General features: G+C 36.8%; 1 protein-coding gene across 1 annotated transcript in view; it reads left to right on the top strand.

Annotated features, from left to right (window-relative positions):
• The window catches only part of FRMPD4 (FERM and PDZ domain containing 4), a 169960-nt gene that overhangs the window by 128744 nt on the left and 17495 nt on the right, over nucleotides 1–23721 (top strand). The window contains exons 4-5 of the mRNA XM_053455038.1: nucleotides 69–171; nucleotides 21474–21519. Coding sequence (XP_053311013.1) covers nucleotides 69–171; nucleotides 21474–21519 — 149 coding nt within the window. The remainder of the gene's footprint in view (nucleotides 1–68; nucleotides 172–21473; nucleotides 21520–23721) is intronic.

Genomic DNA, 23721 nt, shown 5'->3' with positions numbered 1-23721 from the left:
TGTGTTATTGTTTTTTTTTTAGATAATGGTCAGCCAAGTAACCTTTGCTTAACTTTCTCTGGTTTCAGGAGGACCATCTGAAGGAAAATTAGTTCCTGGAGATCAAATCATTATGATAAATAATGAACCAGTGAGCAATGCTCCAAGGGAGAGAGTGATCGACCTTGTCAGGTACTTGATATGTTTTCCCCTTTAGTTTACTGAGGCACTAAAAAGCCTTGAGTCTCTGTCAGCGATAAAACATGAAGAAGGAGCAGTATCTATGTTTGTTTAATATTCATTCTGAACATATGTGGCTTGATAAGAATTTAGATAAAACCTGGAAAAAGGATCATCCATCAAATAAGCATAACATTATAGACTCAATAAATAACAGTGTTAAAATTAACATTTTAGTCAAGTTAATAGAAGACTAATGGGAAGTGATGATATATATCTTGTCATTACTAATTTAAATAGTTTAAGTTTTAAATTATCAGTGGTCGCTAATTTCAACTCGCATCCTGTTCACCACATGACTGAGCAAAATTGAAGGCAATAAAGCATGTAATTCAATTAGCAGCAATTTGAAGCTATTTTTCAAGAGCATGTTATTCATATTAACTAAAGACTACATTTTAAACATTTAATAAAATGATCAGCATCTGGGATAGAACTTATGCCTAAAAGGACTGGGAAAACAATTCCCTCAACTTTTGTTTTATTTCTGTCAGAAATTGTTCTCTTTTGGAAGTACCGTATTTGCCTGGAGATGATACCACTAGTGCTTCTTGAACTCTGCTCAGACACGTTGGCAAACACATTGTAAGGAGTTCCTGTATAAAGTATGTAGTCTTAAGTAGAAGTGTATACCTCGTATTGGGGTAAAACACAAAAAACTTTTGGGGTCTCAGAAGTCCCTTCTTCAGATGGAATAGCAGACAAACAAGTGAGGAATCTTAAGTAAGTTTTAAGGCGATTTCACTGTGTGATGCCTACTGAAACCACATGGTCAGCTGCAACAGAGATCTATGGCTGATGACAGTGCCACCTAACAAAATGTGGCCCCATGTATGGAGCAGCAGAATCTTGATAGAGAGAGCACAGGATTGCTTTAGGAGCTTTTGTCTTCTTTATCTCCTCTTTGCAATATTTTCAGCTGGTATTAGCACCATCAAGTCAAATTATGAACTAACATATAAGATCCCAAAACAGAGCAATATTTATATCATAAGAGCCTCGCGAATATGGCACTGCCTTCATGCAAATATTATTCTTCTAGGAATCAAAATAATCATTTCAATGATCCTGCAGACTTCAAAAAAATGATTACTCTGAAATGTAGCCTGGTTATTAAATGCAAATTATCCTGGAATATTGAATTACACAAATGTATCCATCTTTAATATAGAACACCCTTTGGCAGTAACTGTGTGAAGTTAATTTTATTTCTTCCTAGCAACTGTGATTGCCATTAGTCACTCAGACTATCATAGCCTTGCTTTTTTTTTAAAATCTAAAAAAACTCATCTGTTTGACCTATAAAAACACATTAAAATTCCCAATTGCTGAAATAAGACAACATTTTGAGGATACCTCTTTGTATTGATATGATGGCATTTTTTGCTGTTATTTAAGATAGAACAGAATTAAATTTTTAAATTGGCCTCACCACTGCACATGGTGAAAAAATAATCTTTTTTAATGCCACATTTCAAATTCTGAATCTATTTTTAAATAAACATTTAGTTAAAATGCAAAAAGAAAATGAGCATAGTGTAAAAAGTGTGACGTACACATTTCAACATGCTGGCTGTTTTTATCAACTTGTTTGACATTACACGATAGAGCCACACTGTGGACAATGTAAATGTGAAGCACCAGTAAACTGATTTTAGATGGAAATGATACTGGGACTTTGTGTCTGGTAATGTTTAACTTGCCTCTGTCATGTGATTTGAGTTGAGTATTCAAGGCCAAAGTTTCTATAATCATTAATACATTATAAGGGACAGGACATATTTTATGAAATAGGAAACATACCACGATTCCATTATTTTGTATCAAGTCAAGTATGAAGTCCTCCTGTGAAAAATATTTTGTGTAAACAAATTACAACTTATCTTTTAATTAAGCTATTAAAATTATTATGCTGAGTGATATGCACGCAAACAAAATAAATGAAATTACCAGGGGATGGAGGGCACCACATGTGGTGTTCTTATTTTCCCACTGCTCCACACTATCATCCTTGATAGGTGACAGATAACAAGGTAGGGAATTCTACTCTCTCTACTTAATAGAATTATCTTAGGGCAAACAAATGACATAGCTCAGACTTCACTTAAGTCATAAGGGCAAATCCCTCTTCAGTGTATATGGCAAGGCTTGTGTATAGAATTCAGTATCATAACCCACCTAATGCGCCTCTAACACCCATCCAATTCAAAGTGCATTTCACCAGCCGGCTTCATTGGGTAAATGAAGGGACAAAAACATTTTTATAGGAGGACTTGATCCATTTTTTCTCTTATATTTACTCTTGGGTACCTCATATAAGTCCATAAGAACATAAGAAAAGCACAGTGCCTTGTTGACATTTTTGTATACAAATCTGTGACTACATGTCCAGGTCTTTGGTGCAACATGTCTAGTGCCAAATAGCAGTGGGTGTATAATAAAACATAATGGATGGACAGTTTTTTTCATAAATAATAGGACCAGGAATGATAATAAAATCCTGAGGAATATTAAAAGAAAAAAGATGTATTAAGCAAATGTACATATACCTGTATATACATACACACATGCACACACAATTATAGATTTGTTTGTTAAGCAGTCCAATTACAAAATTCAAAAATAACAACATTTAAATCTTGCATGGCCATGACTCAGTGGTCAGTGAGGTTGTGTAGTTAAATAGTAAATTAACACCATTAAAATGCCTATCTACAAAGTCAAAGTAACAGCTAAAGGAAAAGAGATTTTAACTTCAGCATACCAAATAATTTACTTAAGGGGTGTTATGTAAAACTCTTTAACAAGGAAGGTGTATTGTTTAGAAAAGTTAAGAAACTTGTTTATGCGTTAAAGGTTATTTAGGGTTATGGCAATTCATTTAATACACTATAGTATTAAAATAGGAATTGGGAAGGCTCTCATTTCTCAGAGAAATGCTGGAAATTCACTTTACAATTACCTTATACCTAATACTTAAAATATATAATGCTTCTATATTTTAAAGTTTTCTCATTAAATGCATCTTTAAACTAACTTAGGGGTCCAGCATACCTGGTGATCAAGTGGTTAGCAGTATTGGTCAGAAAGTTATCATCCAACTCCTCATTAATTCTCACAGTAGAAAACTTTGTACAGATACATTTTGTTCTGGTTGAGAGCCTTCTATTCAAGCACCTACATTTTTGTCACTTACAGGTATACATAGTGGTAAGGGGGATATATGTTTGTATGTATGTAAGCATGAATGTCTGTGTAAAAGTGTATGTGAGCATGGATGTCTGTGTGTGGATGTGTAAGTGTGTATGAGAATGTATATGTAAGGGGTGTGAGATGGAGTGTGTGTGTTAGAAGTGGTGTGTGGTTGGTGAGTATGGTGTGTGTGTTAGTATGTGGAAATTTGTGTGTTAACATATGTGTGCCAAAGTACCGTATTGGCTCGAATATAGGCCGCACTTTTTTCCCCCACTTTAAGTCTTTAAAGTGGAGGTGCGGCCTATATTCGGGGTCTAGTGCCCGACGCCCGGGACTGCATGCCGGGCAGGCAGCGGGGTTAGGGTACAGATCCCCCGCAGCGGTGCAGGGGTCCTGCATCCTACTCTCGGATACGCTCAGACAGCCTCCCCTGCCAGCACTTCCAACGGGGGGAGTGCCGGCACGGGAGATTGTCTAAGCGCAACGTGCGGACGTTCACCGGCAGCGGCGATGCGTGCGTAAACAGCCTCCGCTTCCGGCACGTCTGCACGATGTGCTTTAACAATCTCCCTTACCGGGAATTCCCACGGGGGAGTCCCGGCAAGGGATATTTTTAAAGCACATCTTGCAGACGTGCCGGCAGCTGAGGTTGTTTATGCTCGCATCGCCGCTGCCGGTGAACGTCTGCGCTAACAGTCTTCCTTGCCGGTACTTCCCACGGCGGAAGTGCCGCCACCAGAAGTTGAATACGCGTTATGCATGGATGTCCCCCGCCGGCCCCGCAAGACCCCGTGGAGTCTGCACCGGTAAGTCTGGTGGGGGGGGGGGACATCTTGGGGACAGAGTGGCAGCATATCTCAGGGGTGGGGGGGTACATCTACGGGACAGAGTGGCAGCATATCTCGGGGGCGCAGAAACTTTTTTCTTTAAAAAAGCACCTAACTTTTAGGGTGCGGCCTATATTTGGGTGCGGCCTATATCCAAGCCAATACGGTATATGGTGGAGGGGGCAAGGGGCAATTATGGCACAGACAATCTGTTTAGGGGCAAAGATGGCACAGATAAGCTGTTTGGGGGCACTGATAAGCTGCCTGAAGGCAAAAATGGCACTCACAAGCTGTTTGGGGCAAGGGAGGTACTCACAAGAAGTTTGGGGGAAGGGTGGAAGGGGATAATTCACATCTGGGCCCTGTGGTTTCTAATTACGGCCCTGGCTCTAGTCATTTTCCCTGTCAGGCTGTGAAGATGTCATTCTTTACAGGTAACCCCTGGAGTGCCAAAGAGCTACAATCAATGTAATGGCACTGATGAATGCTTCAATTAGAAGGAAGGACAGATTAAATTCAATTAACCCTTTAACCTGTTTGTAACTGTTTCACTTTTATTCAATTAACCCTTTAACCTGTTTCGCCTTTTTGTGAAAAATGAAAATTAACCTGTTAGACTCCAGTAACACTTCCTTCTATCATTTCCAAAATATCTGAGGACAAAAGGGGTTAGTTAACCTTCTGGTGTTACAATTATTTAGCACAATTTTAGTTTTCAGTTTTGTTTTACCAAAGCACATTTCCCTGCCTTGACTCCTCTCCCCTTCATCCTTAGATTTTGTGAAAAGCAGGCTGATTAGTGGGGCAGAGGTGGCACGGGCAGGCTGATTTGGGGAGGCAAATGTGACACAGGCAGGTTGCTAAAGGGGCAGGGTTGGCACAGACAGTCTGTTTCAGGGGCAGAGGAGGCACAGGCAGGCTGTTTCAGGGGCAACCAAGAATAAATATACAATACATCAACAACATGTATTATTCACATGTAAATGTTAATCAAGATTTAATAATCTGATTCTATTTGTTGAGCAAAATCCGGAGACAAGTTATATGTGATGTCTAGACAGAATATGGGTAAGTGGATAGATTGCAATACCATTTTTGCCTCCACCTATGCATCTGGATGAGGTTCCCTTGTGATACCTGGATTAAAATAGAAAGGTGCTCTAAAATTCACTTTGTATTTTGACAATTTTAGCTCACTTTGCTGCACTGGAATCTGCAAATTAAAAAAGAGAAAAATAACTGTCAGAGAATAAAAATATACATGAGGGGGGCATGTAGTGGAGATACTTATGTATCATTTTTTTTTAATTTAACTCATTTTAGCAATTTACAAAAGAACAAAAAATGATGGTTATCCTCCAGAGGACTGACTAGTGCACAGGGACATCTAACACAGCTCAAATATTGGTTAAGTAATTGAAGTTATAGTAGATGCTGGGGTATATATTTCTCCTTAGAGACTTTCTTCCATTAAAGGTTAATTGTGCTAGGGTTTGAATGGAAAATGCCTCCTAATGAACTAGAGATATTCAGGCATATTCCAGTGCTTCCTGACCTAAATTGCTTTCCCTCTCCTGTAGGACATGGCTTACAGTAAGCAGTTGATTTCTGTTTATCTCAAAGTGTTTGTGAGATTTCAAGGCTGTTAAAAGATTTTTTTTAAAAAGCTAGTTATATATCCATAGAACGTTAATTACTTGTTACTGGTTAGATTACTTATATATGTACATCTCAGGTGATTATTAGTTAACATTTTCTAATTTGGGGCCAATCTTCCTAGAGGAGCAGACATTCGGAATAAAGCATGCCTTACAAACCACAGAAAAGAGACAAAAGGGTCTGCCGGGGCGTGTTTAAGTAGAACGCTACCAAGGAAATGACATCAGGAGAGGGCAGATACTTGCCATTTATCCTAATCCCTTTTAGCTGGGTGAAACTTCTAACTTGTAAAGGCTGGAAAAACTGCCTATGGTCAAAAAAAGCAATTTCCACAGAAAGGCTAAAACGCCAGAAAAAACGCCAAAACGCAGGTAAATGCAGTGGCAGTTTTCTTGGCATTTTTCCTGGCGTTTTTCATCAAGAAAAAAACGCAGGACAAAAACCCAAGTGGAAACCTAGCCTAATGGTTCCACTCACAAAGCAGGGTCCAAATAGAACGTGGAGCTACAAATAATCAATTCAAATGAGACCTCCTGGTTTTCTTAAGCCAAAGTCCTGCCACATAAAATTCAAGGGTAGGTCCGTATAAAAGAATTGTAGTCTCTCAGCTAGATTTCGTCATTGGGAGCTATATGACTGTATGTTGTGCAGATTCTCAGAAACTTTAAGGTTTTTAATTTTAGGTTCTTATTATTCCTGATATAATTAATATACATTTATTTTCTCTTTTTCTTTTGTAATTTGTATTAGTTATGTTATAGTAAGAATGAGTCAAGCATCTGTGATTATGATGAATTATTATTTATTTTATATATTTTTCGTTACTGTGTTATGTGCCATAATTGTTGGTGTTTTTGAGTCAAACTATTTATTTAAACATTTGTTATTGTGATATATAGGCAGTCAGCTTTGTGGTAATTGTTATTCCCTGATGAAGTAGGCAGCGGCCTATGAAACGTGTAGGATTCTTTTAGCCTGTGAGATCCCTATAGCAGTAAGGCCTTCTCATAGGGTGTATAGTTTAGGCCATGGATGGCTTTTACTCACAGTTCATCAAAAATTGCGCTTATACCCCTTGCAAACCTCATTTTTGTTAAAAAGTTTTGTATTATTCTGCATATTTAAGGCATTTTTAACAAATACTATACTATGCCAGTTCTTTGTTGTACTTTTGTGTTCTAGTTGTAGGACTTCTACACTTTTGGTCATGCATCTCTGAGAGGAGCAGAACGCTGGGATATGACATTGTATCTCAGCCCTCCATTTCTTTCAGCAATGCAGAGGCCACGAACATGAGGGAAAAGAAGTGGAAAGAGTTGTTGCCATAGATACTAAAAAGCTTTTTAAAATGTTTCTGTCTTTTTTATTTGCTTGAACCTTCAGATGAAAATTACTAAAATTACTGAATGTATTTACCTAGAATACCAGAGTTCAGTTGATGTTTTGTTGAAATACAATCTGAATATACCTGACTGGCTTTGACAGCTTTGTAATAGTGGGATGAGGAGAATGAAAGAGCACATGAGAAATTAATTGACATGTTAATTTTGGCATTATCTGTCAGGGATCTCAGCTTCTCTGTGGTAAAATAAACCCTAACCGAATACCCCCAACCCTAGTGACAGACACAATTTCAGTGATGTAGGTATATAAATATTTAACCTAACTAATGAATTGGGTTGTGAAATATCAACCATCCAGGTGTAGGAATTGGACAAAATATCACAAACGTGTCAGTTTTCATTTTTTTAATCTCAGAAGTCCTAAACAACTTCAGTGTTTGGTTTTACTATAACATAAATATCTGCTACCAAGTATCCAGTGCCACTGAAGGGTAATAGGCACCTAGCCCAACGAATCCCAATATGTTTGTGTTCGGTACTATGAGTATTGGCTTTTATTAACCCCTTAATGACAAAGCCCAAAGGTTTTGGGACCACCCATTGTCCTTAAAGGGGTTAAAATCGCAGCTGGTGGTTTATGTTTTCAATTTAAGGGAATATAAGTAATCCTGATCTTATCTGGAAATACATTTGGATGCAGAATAAAATCTTCTTACATGATCCTGATATATTTTTTCGTTTTAGATACCTAACCATTGTACTATTAATCATAGATTAAATAAATATATTATGGCCAAGATTGGCACATTGATATACAGAGATCATCATGTTCTCCTTGCTTTTTACATCACATAAAGTTTCTGTCATTTGCAAAGCTTTGAAACAGCCACTTTAATTATATGGTGTGAGCTCTTGTTCGTTTCAATTAGCTTTGTTTCCAGCTTGTTCACACATATTCACACAAATCAGTGTCATTGTTTGACTTGAATGCCTTTGTATAGCATAGAAAAAGAAAACTTTACTATCAAATGCAATTTCATAAGTTTTTACTAATAGGTTTTTTAATGGCACTCGGCGTAAGTGCTGCTACAATGTTACACAAGGACTATGCATTCCAGTCTGGTGCTGACGGCCACCAGAAGCTCTTTAGAGGGCAGGAGAGATCTCCAATTGCCCCCCCCCCAGATGGCTGATCGCACATAGTGAAGTCCTGCTTGCTGATCACAGTGTGATCAGTACAGGGAAGATCTGATGGAAGAGGGTAAGAAACAACATTTCTCCCTCTTCCCACAATAGGAAAAAGTAAAGAAAAATGAAAAAAGTGTTATTTATTAATGAAATATATATATATAAAAATAAACAATACAGTGAGCTCAGTGATGTCACTGGGATACATAAGATTCATATTGCACTGATAACAGTGCAAAACAAATAAATAAAAATGTGAAAAAAAAATTAAGAAAACATAAAAAAACCCTGATATCCCATTGCCCTAGCTACAGCTAAAAATTATAAACCCCCCATTCCCTACCCCTAAATCCCTTAAGCAAGAATTGGGTACTATGTAAAGGATTGATGTGGTCTTTCAGATCATTAAAGAAATATCTGTTTGGGGTAGGTCTGTAATCAGGGGATGATGCCGAACATAAACTGGATCATTGTTCATCAGTAGCACCTACTATGTACAAGAAATTCAAAGCAAAATTGCAAAAAAAAAATATTTTAGTATAGGGTTTTTTTTTTACAGACTAGCACTCACAATTATTCTTTTCTGCGTGTTTCTATGGTTTCAAATGGAAGCCCTATTTCTCTTTAACAAATAAATATATAATGTATGCTGGTACATCTAACACGGAAAAGGGGAATCTTGATTAAACCAACATATTATAAAAATCTCAAAAAACATATGGTAAGGAAAGGGTTAAACAGTCAAGTTAGTATATAGTAACATCCCTCAAATGAAAAAAACAAGTCATTCTTGACTCCAAAATCATATTTCATCTTAGATTGATACTATAGCTGCATTTATATTATTTTTTTTTTACCTTTTTTATTTACCTTTCTTAAAGACCATTCCAATCATTCTCAAATTCATCTATTCTGTTCACAATTAAATATAGTCTTCCTCACTCCCTAACTGGTAATAGTTTCATCTAGTAATCGCTAGGGGAAACTCTCCTGGACAGGTTCATTGAACGTGGCAAATTTAGTTACGGTAAAGTAAGCTGCTGACCTGTATTGGTGTGAACTTGTGGGAGATGAGAAAAAAGCTGAATACAACTACAAAGGATTTAAGAGGAATTTGACTTGCATCCGGAAGGCTCTGCAGCAGCGATGGTTAAGATCATATAAGGTTCTAGTGCCAGAGATTCATTAGCCAACAACATTAGCCCATTTTATATCTACTAATTAGATCTGTATACTTATATAATAAAACACCAGGCCAACATCATTGGCAAATCACAATTAACATTAAAACATTAAGCTTTAAACTTAACTGCAAAAATGAATAAAGTGCATTCGGTGAAGGAAAAATTATTTGATCCCAGGCTGATTTTGTATGTTTGTCCACTGACAGACATGATCAGTCTATAATTTTAAATTTGAACAATGAGAGACAGAATAACAACAAAACAATCGAGAATAACGCATTTCAAATACGTTATACATTGATTTGCATTTTACTTGGTGAAATAAGTGCAAGCACTCTCCAGCTTTTTATCACTGATTGCAAAAACACATATCATTTCCGAAGAAAGCCAAAGAATGAAGTTTCTTAAAAACAGCAATCAACTGCTCATTGTCTTACAACATTAATGAGGGAGCAAAACATGGGATGAAAACTGCATATTTGTGTGTTTGATCACAGTTTTGATCCCTCTATATTTTTCTGACATATTGTTAGCATTGTCATATGATTGCTCAAAACAGTCAGAAATATGAATTCCGTGTAGTAAAATCTGCGGCAGTTCTCCTCCAGTATTAGACTCGGCATTGAGGAATGTCATGATTTACTCTGCACTAATATCATTACAGTCAACGGAGAATTCAATGCATCTTCCAACCACTTAAAGCTGACTGGGGCATGGAATAGCCTTTTCAGTGTAAGGCTTTTTTGACCGTTTCATGGTACTGAATGGCAGGTTTAAAATTAAATGTTTTACAGGTTGCAAAATTACTGTCCACCCTCCTGGCACTTAATGGATGCATTGAATGAACCTTATCCTCCTTATATGCAGTGCACTTAGCTGTTTTCATGAACAAAAAAGAAAAATTCTAGCTGTGTTAACATAATGCAAAAGGGTTTTTGCATTATCACCTAGCCATTTAAGCTTAAACTTGGATTAGTTAACACAACGTGCCATTGAAACCAAGAAGTGACGGTTGCTGATAAAGGGCCTCTGTACGTCTATAAAGATATTCAATTAAAAATCAGCTGTTCCCAGCTACAATAGTCATTTACAATGTCTACATTGGATGCTTTTTTAATATAGTTCATAATACATGACACTTGGCTCTGTAATTGGAGATGCATCCTTGCCTTCTGAATTTGGTAGAGAAGGGAAACAGTTGTTTACACCCCAACTTGATTAATATGTCTTAGGGGTCTGTTTTTTTTTTTTATTTTTTTCATTTATTTTGCAAATTGATCTTCAGCTGTGTATGCAAGTTGTAAGACACAGGCAGCTTTGCAGACAGTTGAAATTATAGACTGTTGCATTTTAATAATTATATGATTACCAGACCTAGACTGACTGATTGACAGACCGGGCAAATGCCTGGTTGGCTACTGCTCAACATCTCCCCAGAAATTTAAGTATTTTTAATTTATCTTATCTTGTGGATTCTATATCATATAAAGCTCTAAGTTAGTGGAACTCTTTCTTTTCTATTGCTTGACATCTCCCCATACATGCCTGATCTGCTGCTTCAGATTGGATGAAGTAGTGTACGGCCACCGACCACACAGTACATGAGCATAAAAATGTATCATGCAGCCTGCAAAATCCAGCAACCAGGAGAGGTGCCAGGGCTTCCTCATTATCCCTAGTCAAGCCCTGGTGGTTAGCTTTACATGTTGTGGCATGCAAGTGCATAAGACTTAAGTCATGTCAGTTGAGTTTATTTAGTAGCACGACTCTTGCCAATGTTCCTGTTATAAACAAAATGTTCCTGTTATGTATCTGCGCAGCTCCACTTGCTGTATTCCTGTCTGGAGATAAAGATCATAGGGAGCACATATGGAATGACAAACCATTGGAAACGAAAGACATTGAGAGTTATTTATAAAGTGTGTTTTACTGCATAACCATCACCATAGCAACCAGTGAGAGTCCATGATAGATGTAGCTTCGCCCCATGGGCCAAGCTCAGCTCTGTTATCCAATTAAATAAAGACACCAATATGGGTTTGAAAAGGCCACAGCCATTTTATTTAACAGTCATTGTCCTGCAAAACCTGAAATAATAAACATAGATGCGTTAACAGAGACAATGACTTCACTAAAAACCAACCTAGCTTGCCAAGTTATCCAGGTACCATACCACACACCAATTTAGGGAAGGGATATACCCGCATTCCCCAACCCAGACCTGAGGTTCTGAGCACCACTCCCTGCAAAGAACTTCCAACCAGCTATGACCACCAATGATCATACCACCACATTAACCCCTTGGATACCTGGCAAACTACCGCCCAGGACTGTGACTAATGCACCAACACCACTCCACAAACTCAACCAAATAAGGGTAGGGAGGGTGGGACAAACAACACCAGGTAAGGTTAAACAAAATGGATCCTTACCCTTGTGACCACCAACCTTAAGTAGCCTCCTACCAAAACTCCTCCCCTAAAATCCACAATTCCGGCCTTAGCCTAGCCCTGCTCAGCACTCTGTCAGGGCCCAGTTTAGTCCATTCTGGCCCTTGTGGGCTTCAGTCAACAGTATATTGCACTGGTTGCTATTGTGATTAGAAGTTGTATCGTAATTACTCTTTATATAAAACCCCAGTCTACCTTTAATTTCTACCACTTAAAAGAGGTTTGACACAGTAGAAAACCATAGGCATGTCTCAATGCCACATAAAATGGTATGTAAATACATTAACCAAACACAAATCCACCTGTTTCCATTTACATATGTAATGTAAACATTAAATAAACTTTATTGTAATGAAAAAACACTAACAAAGACAACAGACATGTGTTTCATAAAGTGTCATGTAGGCAGTCTAGTATTGTCACTGTGCTCTGTTCAACTCATGTACTCTACGTAGATTAACAATGAGAAAATCAGCAGGTTGATAGGCAGGAGGGAAGATATTTACCATCTGTTCACACAATACACAGGGTACTGTGAAGTGTTCTTTCAGCTGCGCAAAGCACAGGCCTGTCATGCATATATTAGTCATAATGCATGGTCCTAAGCCAGTATCGCAAATGTGTCTTACTATTCCAGGAAAGAAATCTCAAATTGCTGCATTTCATTATCATTTGGTGGTTTTATGTTTTACTGCTCAGGACATGCAGTTTTTTATCTGCCACTTTAATTAAAACATATTCGATGCTGCTTAGTTCTTGTAGACCTGTCTCAAGGCGTGGTTTTTAAAAATATCAGTTAACCCATATATTTAACATATATATATATATATATATATATATATATATATATATATATATATATATATATATATATATATACACACACACACACACATATACATATAGGTTTGGGGAAATTTTCTTTTTTATATTTAATAAGAAAAGCAAATTTTGTCCATTAAAATAACATCATATGGATCAGAAATACTGTGTAGACATTGTTATGCAATTATGTTAGACAGCTAGAAATGTATATAAATGTATGTATCTATCTATAATCTAAATGTGTGTGTATTTATAATATACCATCTCATGCTGTCTTCCCATACACTTGACTTCAAGTTTCTTCTTTTTCTTCTATTCCACTTCATCTTCCCTTCAAAAGGCTCTCAACTCCCTTAAAATATTAAGACTCCTGTCTTTATGGCATATCATAAGACAAGATCTTCTGATAGACCAAATGACAAGGTCTTACGACTGGTATATAGAAGAAGTAAACCCATACTATGTCTAGCATCTCAGAAATAGTCATAATTATAGTAGTTTCTTAGCAACAAAATCGCAAAATATTTCCTGTGATTATACTTAGGTATTAATTTAATACAAAAAATAAGATTGTTTGCTGGGGAAAAGGTTATGAATTGATCCAAGGAGAGATCTGACTGCCATTTCCCCCCCCCCTAGTTTGTGCAAAATTGAGCCACAACTCCTTCTTTTGGATCAACAGCAAGAAATAAACAGATATAGGAAAGGCTGAACTTGATGGACGCATGTATTTTTTCAGCATTTGTAACTATGTAACATAATAATCTGGCATTTGTAGAGTTAATGATGCCAGCTGTGCTGTTAAATTAATAGCAATACTCATACAAAAGAAAAATATTCTTTTATTGGGTAAAATAATTTCAGTTTGATTCAAATACAGTCTGTCATACTTATCCGTATCTACTAAGGAGCCAATTCATGCCTAGTTTCAATTCTTCTCTACTTAAGGCATTCATCATCTTAAACCCCTGTTCAACCTATGGAATTTGTATTCTGACTTATTTTTTACACTTTTTTAAGGAAAAAAGATGGGTTCTCACCATCAATGTGCAATTGACTCTTTCAACTGTTTACGAGTATGCACTTGCAAAAATTCGTACCTGAATGGCAATGACTCAATTACCGGTATAAGCTAAATCCTGACAATTTAGTATAGGAGCCATTGATCACAAAGTGGAATCATAACGATCATACCTGGGAACTTTTGAAAAAGAACAAACAAAAGCACCTTCACGTGAGAAATGTGATAAATGTATATATATATATATATATATATATATATATATATATATATATATACCCTACACGTTCTGCTGCTCCCGTACAACACTCCTCATACGTGTTAAGAGAATCAGTATGTCAGAAAAAGGGGAGCATGAACATGTGGAAAAAATCAAAACACAAATAATAGTGTAATAAATTAAAGTACAAATAAAATATAAATGTGTAGAATGCACTCTAAAAAAGACTTGAAAAGAAGTTCATCAACAAAACCCTTTGCTCTTCTTGGTGTCTGTAATGTAGGTAAACAAACCTAGTCACTGATGCAAATAATTTAATAAAGTAGAGCAGAACAACTCACAAGATCGTTGGCATAACAACAGAGTTATGCATAAAAGTGTGTGGTTAAAAATCTCAACTGAGACCGGAACGATAAAAAGAAAGTCCATCAATGCAGTATCGGTATCTTAACGCGTTTCGCCAAAACGATATCGGCTTCTTCAGGAGAAAGATATATGAAATGAAGACAGACTATTATATGTGATGTCCATAAGGGTAGTCCAGATGCAAAATGGCAGGCAAAAGTCCACTGCACAAAACAGATAGCAACCCAGTATGTGTATTTGGCTTCTGTATGACCTTCGTTGAGGTACCACCACTGGTATCCATCTAGGCAAGACATGGCATTTCTGCTTTTACTCCTCACTGCTAGCAACATCCCCTATATATACCGTATTTGCTCGATTATAAGACGACCCCCCAAAATCTGAATATTAACTTAGGAAAAAAAGAAAAAACCTGAATATAAGACGACCCTAAAGGAAAAAAGTTTTACCAGTAAATGTTAATTCATGTAAACTATTTTTTTTTAATAAAAGCTATGATTGAGAAAAATATTTTGTTTTTATTTCTTGTATTTTCCAACCTGTCCCCCAGTTACGCACATCTGCCCCCAAGCTTGCCACTCCAATATGGCACTGTGGCCCATGATATGCCTTTTAACCCTCTATATGCCACTGTGCCCCATGGTATGCCTTTTGACCCCCTATGTGCCACTCTGCCTCCAGAAATGCCTTATACCCCTATATCCCATTCTGGCATTTAGGGGGTTAAAATGCATATTATGGGGCAGAGTGGCATATAGGGAGGTATAAGGCATTTCAGGAGGCAGAGTGGCATTAAGGGAGTTAAAAGGCATTGTATTGAGCACTCTGCCTCCAGAAATGCCTTATACCCCTATATGCCACTCTGGCATTTAGGGGGTTAAAAGGCATATTATGGGGCAGAGTGGCATATAGGGAGGTATAAGGCATTTCAGGAGGCAGAGTGCTCTCTTAAATGCCCCCTTAACGCCACTCCAGAAATGCCCTATGCCCCCATTTAACACACACACACACACACCCTATACCCCCATTTAACTAACACACACACTCTCTCCCTCCCCCCCTCTCTCACCCCCCTTCTCTCACCCCCCTTCCCCCTCTCTCACCCCTCTCTCCCCTCTCTTACCGGTGCTTCCAGCCGGGACAGCGGGTTGACGTCGCCTTCCGCTGCAGCCGAAAGGAGGTGGAGTTGGCAGCGGGGGTTTGTATGCGTCCGTCGCGTATACTTTCCCCGGCTGTCCGAGATCAGAGTTCTCTGATCTCGGACAGTCGGGGAAGGTTTACGCGACGGACGCAGACAACCCCCGCTGCTAGCCACGCCTCCTTCCGGCTGCAGCGGACGTTGTCTACGAGGATCGCGTAGACGTCAACCCGCTGCCCCGGCAACACAGCAGGAAGCACCGGTAAGTGTGTGTATGATGGGGGGGGGTCGGGGGTGAGACAGGAGGATCCAGGTCCCCTGCAGCGGTGCGGGGGATCTGGATCTTAGTCTCCTAATCAGACCTCTATTTGAGGTCTGATTAGAAGACGACCCCGATTAGAAGACGAGGGGTATTTTTCAGAGCATTTGCTCTGAAAAACACCTCGTCTTATAATCGAGCAAATACGGTATATTCTCTTGGCTAAAGCATGAGATATATGATAGCCAGCCAAGGATTAATAAACCTAAATGGTTTGTACACTAATAGACCATAGGCTAGCAGCCTTTTTTATTACAGAAGGCCAGTAGGGTATGTAATGTACTATGTTAAATCCCTTTGTGTCTTTTTACAAAATACCTATACCTTATAAAACTAAGGAAGACAAACATTATTTTCATGTAAGCGTGAGCATGCAGGTTATATAACATTAAATGCAAACCATTTTACCGAATGTATTTCAAATGAGCAAACTCATTTTTGTACCAAATATCCATTTGGCATGGGCTGTTTTTAGCAGATTATGTGACATCAGAAGTCATTTCAAACCAAAATGTTTTGCCTTTGTGTTTAAAAAGACATCTGAAACACAAATCCCTGCTTAAAGGTCTATGTTCTATAATTTTCATATTAATGAAATACATTAAAGTGTGAAAGAAGATTTACTTAGCTTAGTTGACTTAAACCAGCAGAGTATTCCAATATAATGTTCTGAACAATATTAGAGTAACTTATGAATACTGATTATTTGGTCCAAAAGACAAGAATAAAAGGTTTGTAAATTTCATTGACAATGTCAGTAAAAGGTTTTATGCAATCTAAACAAACATTTACTATAATACTATTTATCTTTTATCAGATTTTGAAAGCTGGTTTTGAACCAAATATACTCAAGGGTATCTGCGAAACGAATCTTATTGATTTTTTTGATTGGGTGACTAAAGTAATTGATCAAGGTGGTGCAGTAGACATTGCGTATCTGGATTTCAGTACATAAGTTATGGTGGGTAAAGGTGATGGAAAACCCTTCCACTTAAATTACAGGGATCCATGTACATAGAGGCAAAGGTGATAATTGGTAACCTTATTTGCATGTACCTACCCAGAATTCCTTGTGGTTGTTGCAGCATCATGAGATTTCTGAGGGAAAAACAAGCCTTCTGGCTTGTCTGGGGTCTGTAGATGAGTGTTTAATAATACTTCTACTACCCCTTTACAAGTATAATGTATGTGGAAAAAACACACAAAAAACACTACCACAAACTTTGACAAAGGCTGGTGGTAGTAATAGTGCATGGAAATAATTTAAATATTAGCATTTGAAATACCCTGGGTGTCTTGTTTTAAAAAATATATGTTTTGATGGGGTAAACTGTATTTGCCAACTTCAGATAAGATATGGGGGCAGGATGACCAGATGCCAAAATTCCAAGTTGAAAAAATGAGATGTGCATGTTCTAAATGTAGCTTTTTATCCTCCAAACAACCCGCCAAACCTATGCATGGGTGGTATCACTGTACTGAGGATATGTTGCTTAACACATACTGTATTGCTTGGCAGTGACACACTCCAGGAGCTGTAAATTCATACCTAAAAATACAATGTGTGCAGCAATATGCTATTTTTACTTATTGCACTATAACTTGCAAAAAAGAAGAAAAAAAAACAGTGGGTATTTATAAACTCAGGACAAATATTACAATCTGTTACGCAGTTTTTTTCATTAGCTGTTGTAGATGAGTAAAAGATTTTTCAAATAAAAGTAATAAAAGGTGCTTTTTCGCTTCTCGGCCTTTTGGCTAAGATCAAGTGCATATTTTATTATTATTTTTATAGTAAATTAGATATGATCAAAATAATGATAGTCCTAATAGAAAGTCCTTCTTGCCCCGAACAAAACAATATATAGTTTATGTGGGTACACTAAATAAGAAAACAAGACTACAGCTAAAATGTAACACTGCAAAAATGTTAAAACAGTCACAAAGAATACAAAAAAATTACAGCTCTGTTAAACATCAAATGGAAAAAAAAATAACAGATTTGTTAAAGTGTTAATAGAGAGTTCAATTATTGTTTGTCAAAGTGGAATAGAACCTTTAACTGGACATACTTCTACAACTTCTTACTACTGAACACTTTCCTTGACTATCCCAAGTCAAATGGGAGGAATAAGTATCGTATTGTTAGCATTTACAAAGCAATTTGTGAGTTTTTATTTCACAAGATTTTCGCAGATGCATTTTCATCCGCAATGGAAAAAATATTATTGTTCCCTATACTCTCTTGCATATCTAAAAGTAAACCCTGACTAATTAGAGGCCATTTAATTAAATTAGGTACTATATTAAAGAAAACTAAAGGGGAATCGTTAGCAGACCTCTATCTGAAGTATTATAGACTCTCACAAGAAAATAAGTTTTTACCATCCGAATCTAAAACTAAACAACTGAGTAAGATTCAGAATAATATAAATGAACTTCTTATTGAAGAAAAGAACAAAAACTTATATTATTTAAGAACGAAATGGTATTATAAAAGTAATAGAGCTGATACGTTGCTGACAAACAAATTAAAAGGTAAAAAACAATCTAAAAGAATAAATAGGATAAGACAAAATGGGGAGCTATGTCTCACCCCCGAGAAGATAGGGGCTGCCTTTAATAATTACTACAAATCTTTATATAATTTAACAAGCATAGAACTAGATCAACCTCAGGACTATTTTCTCAATAAAAGATTTCCTAAAATCTCAGAAAAACAATTAAAAATTATTAATAGATCTATTGATATAGTAGAGGTTAAAAAGGTGATATCGGAATTACAATCTAATAAGGCGCCCGGACCAGATGGGTTCAGCAACAAATTTTATAAAATCTATAAAGATCTCTTGGCAGATAAACTCGCTAAAACTTTTAATGAAGCAATTGATAAGGGGAGTTTTCCTTCGGATATGTTGAGGACTAATATAATTCCAATTCTTAAACCTAATAAAGATCCGGAGATCCTATCCAACTATAGGCCAATTTCGTTACTAAACGGGGATATTAAAATATATGCGGCTATAATAGCAAGAAGGCTAAAAGCAGTAATAGGAGACCTAATTGAGAGAGATCAAACAGGCTTTATCCCTGGTAGATCATCTAAATATAATATTAGGAGAGTTATTGATGTTATAGATATTTCTCAGCGGTTGAATACCCCCCTTCTGACCCTGTCATTAGACGCCGAGAAGGCTTTTGACAGGGTCAGATGGGATTTTCTAGGGCATACACTGCAGGCATTTGGAATTACAGGCAATATATATCGAGCAATTATGGCCCTATATACTTGCCCTTTAGCTAGGACAATTGGCCCAGGAATAGATGCGGAATGGTTCGAAATTAAGAATGGCACGAGACAGGGATGTCCCCTTTCCCCATTGCTTTATATATTGACGGTTGAGCCTCTCGCGTATGACATCAGAGAAAATCAGGATATACATGGCTTCAGAATAAAAACACTGGAAACTAAAATTAGCCTTTATGCTGATGACATCTTGGTGATTTTAGAAGAACCTAGAAAATCATTACCGGAATTAATGAGAGTAATTGACGCTTATTCAAAATATTCAGATTATAAATTGAATGTTAATAAAACCACTCTGCTTGCGTGTAATATGAACCAGAAGGATATAAGTTCTTTGAAGGCTAATTTTGATTTCATTTGGGCTGAGGATAGTATGGAATATCTGGGTATCAAGATTACGAAGGACCCGAAAAAAGTAATGGAGAAAAACTTTTTGCCCCTTTTGAAAGCTACAAATAAATTATTAAACGATTGGGAAAAAAAAGAAATTTCTTGGACTGGTAGGATCAACACTATAAGATCATATATACTGCCTAAATGGACCTATCTGTTTCAAATGCTACCGCTAAAGGCCCCTAAAGCTTGGTTAGGATTGATACAGATGGCGTTTAATAAGTTTATATGGCAGGGCAAAAAGCCTAGATTGGGTCTGACATTGTTATCGAGGAAGGTAAACAATGGGGGCCTTGGATTACCAAACATCATAGACTATTATGAGGCCTGTATGGCTGCACATCTGATGCTAACTCAGATTAATGAAGCGAAAATGGAAGTATGGTTTCAAATTGAGGCAATAGCAACAGGTTTGGAAGGCTTATCTGTTCTCCCGTGGATGACAATAGCCCTAGATAGAGTTGGCCAGGGGAAATTGGGATCTTTGGTTGTGAAAGATATTTTAGATTCATGGAAAAACACTATGAAGAAATTAGCCCTGTCAAATTGTGTGGTAGATTTCCTCCCATTGGAAGTACTTGAGATCAGTATAGAGGATATCCGACTACAAACATGGAAACGGGTAGGAATTTTGACTATTCAGGATATTTGCTCTGAAAAGGGAATTAAATCCTTTTCTCAGATTCAGGAGGAATTTCTACTTCCTTCTAAGGAAGTATTTTCCTATCTTAGAATTAAAGGATTCCTTTCGAAATATGATATATTAAATACGGGAGAAAAATGGTCCCTCCTTAACTCTCTGCATAATATGACACAGACTAAGGGAATGATTACTAAATGCCTAACTCTCATTAAATCGAGATGTAAACATATGCCTGTAAAAGCAATCAAGACGTGGGAGAGGGAATTGAATCGATCTATCTCTTGGGATATTTGGATATCTACAATACAAGCAGTCAATAATGAGATCCATTGCTTAAATTTGAGAGAGAATTTTTTCAAGATGTGTTATAGATGGTACCTTGTTCCCACAAGGTTGGTAAAAATGTATGCACACAGTGAGGTAAATTGTTGGAGATGTGGAAACGAAATTGGAAGTTTCCTACATATCTGGTGGACCTGCCAATATTTATCTAACCTTTGGAGAAAGGTATCCCAACAGATAAAGCAAATTACAAATGTTTCCTTACCTTATACACCAGATTGTTTCTTATTACATCTAGATTGGCCAAAAATGCCTAACTTTCATAGAAGCTTGATAACCCATATTTTTGCTTCTACTAAGCTATTGATAGCAAAGAATTGGAAAAGTAAAAAACTGCCTAATTGGGAGGAGATAAAATCTAGTACAATCTACCATTGTAAAATGGAACTGGGCATCATTAAATTAAACGGATTTAACGTAATCAAAATTAGGAAATGGGAAAAAAATTTAAATCTATTGGAAATTGGAGTCTAATTGGCTCTGGGTTTTCCTTCCTTTGATGCATCTCAAAATGTTTTTTTTTTTTTTTTTTTTTCTCTTCTCTTGTTTTTTTTTTGTATTGTTTAATGTTGTTCGGCGAATATTTACTATACTCTAGAGAGATGTATTACATTTCTGGACCGGTATATATGTCTTCTCTTCTTGTATTTTTGTGTATGTCTTAGTAATGCTTATGTATAGCTATGTTATATAGGCATTTCTCTGTGATGTTATAAAAGAATAAAAATATATATAAAAAAAAAAAAAAAAAAAAAAGTAAACCCTGACTATTTGTCGAACGTATTAAAAGTGGCATTAGTTACAAAATATGTTATTGTCTTTTTCTATTGACAGAAGCTGCAAAGAATCCATCCTCCTTACAGTTGTGCAACCATACCCGGTAAGTACTATATTATAACAGTAATTACCATTTACATTTTGTTTAATTGTTTTTTCATGATTACATAAACATATATCCACATTGCATATAGTCATGATAAAGTTGAATATTAGACTTTGTCATTCTGGACAAATATTTGTTTTTTTTGCTCATTCATTTTCAGACAAATTTATTTTTCTGTCCTTTTGTTTTGGAGGAAATCTGGGGAATCTTTTCATTTGCAAACAAAAACTGGTGCCCAAAAATCTCTCCCTCCTCTCTCTGTCCCCCAGTACTGTCTGTGTCCCACCTCTGCACTTACCTTTTCCAACCATTTTCTTATCTCCTCTGATTTCCTGGAAGATGCAGAGACCATGCTGACAGGAAGCGGGTGGGGGGTGTCAGTATGTGAGACAGTGTCCACTGGCGAATGGGGAGGGGTGTGTAGTAAACACACACATTCCCTGCAATACAAGCTGCTCTAAGTTATAATATAATCCTTGCTTGTCTGTAGAAGTGAATTAATGCACAGCTTTCCTTACAGACACTGAAATTGTTAATTGTAATTTCCATATTACTAACGCTTTACTTAATGAGAGGCTGGTGAATATGTAGAACAGCCTCCCAGCAGAAGAACCTTGAGGTCCACAGGACCCCTGATGTTTTTACGTTTTATTTAATGTAACAAAGTCTTACTTAATGTATAGAAGATTTACTTTACTGTGGGGGGCTGGATATGTTGAACAGCCTCCCAGTAGAAGTAACTTAAGGTCAAAAGAACCCCTGAGATCTTTATTTTTCCTAATCGTTGTACCTTTATAATATTACATGGCATTTTGGTTACGATTTTTACAGATATTGTTAAAAGTTTAATTTTAGAGTGATCTCAGATAGTTTTTTCAGTAAAGATATATTTGGCATTGCACTGTTTTTTTCCCTTTTACACCTTCTCCTTGATTGTTTCCTGTGGAGTTTGCATTTGCTAATACTTTATAAGCAGCCTGTTAGGTTTATTGGGCTCTGAATGCTCACAACATGTACCCACTCTGAACCCTAACCACGTTTTCTGGGAATGCTGCCAAAAATGCTAATCATAGCTCGTTTAAGCCTGTATGACCCCAGATAAAGCAACATCTTGTAATTACTGGCAACAGTCACAGAAAATGTGTGAGAGGGTGAGATCACTCTATTTATAGCAGGCAAACGAAAATAATTTAACAAAATTTTGGTGGTTTTGCAATTCTTTTTCTCTGGGGTCTCCATCGGTTTCAGAGATTTATACGAACGCACGTTTAACTCAAAAGCAATAAAGTGGTATCAGTGCAAACGCGATAACCCAAAAATATAAAGTAAGAGGGGAATAGTTTCCAAAAATGTACAGCTGCAACCCAAGAAGGACACTCTCCAATGTCTTAATCACAACCTTAACCCTGTAAAGGGGCACTCATACAATGGAAAAGAAGTGAAAACATGTAATTTAAATTTTGATATTAAAAAGTAAAATAGCAGTTGTGGAGCTGCTTGTAATCTTACTATACTTGGAAAGTGTCCTGTCCTTTTTATTTTGCAATATACTAAAAACTATATTTGGTTTAAAGTGTACTTTTTTGCATTTTAGAAGTTTAAAAAAAACAGAACTGTTCACTTGTGATGATTCAACGGCCAATTATTTTACTTTAACAGCATTTGTGTGAGTGCTTAAGGGCTTTTTTCTGTAAATGAAAGCATCATTAATTACGTTGAATTTGTGTATGTGTCCCATTTAAAGGTTAAGGTTTGGTCAATGAACCTAACAAAGATTGGTTTTGACAGCAGACACTGTAAACAGCCGAACTGAAGATGTGATTGCAATTAGTAGAGTTTTTCTGTGATTTTTAGTTACTTAATTAAACTTTATGTGCTAACTAAGCTGATTTAACACTATGGTCAACCATTGCCTCAAAATTGGATTTAGCAGAACAGCAGCTTCTTGTTCCAGTTTTACAAAATGTTTCATTTCAGAATGGGTGCTTATATGAAAGCATCATAAGTAATAGCAGTAAACAGCATCCACGGGCCTGATTCAATCTAGTTTATAGATTATTGCAGGGATAAAATGAACAAGCTGTAAATTGTTCCAAAGTAGTCAGTGACTCAATTTAGGGCATTAGTCAATTAAACATAAAATGGCTGACTTGCATGTTGTCGTCTTCTTTCATCATAGTAGTGTTTTTTTTTTCTTTT

The sequence above is a fragment of the Spea bombifrons genome, chromosome 2 (genome assembly GCF_027358695.1).
Source record: "Spea bombifrons isolate aSpeBom1 chromosome 2, aSpeBom1.2.pri, whole genome shotgun sequence".
Taxonomy (NCBI): domain Eukaryota; kingdom Metazoa; phylum Chordata; class Amphibia; order Anura; family Pelobatidae; genus Spea; species Spea bombifrons.
Note: the sequence above shows the minus strand (reverse complement) of the source record. Positions and strands in the feature narration are given on the sequence as shown.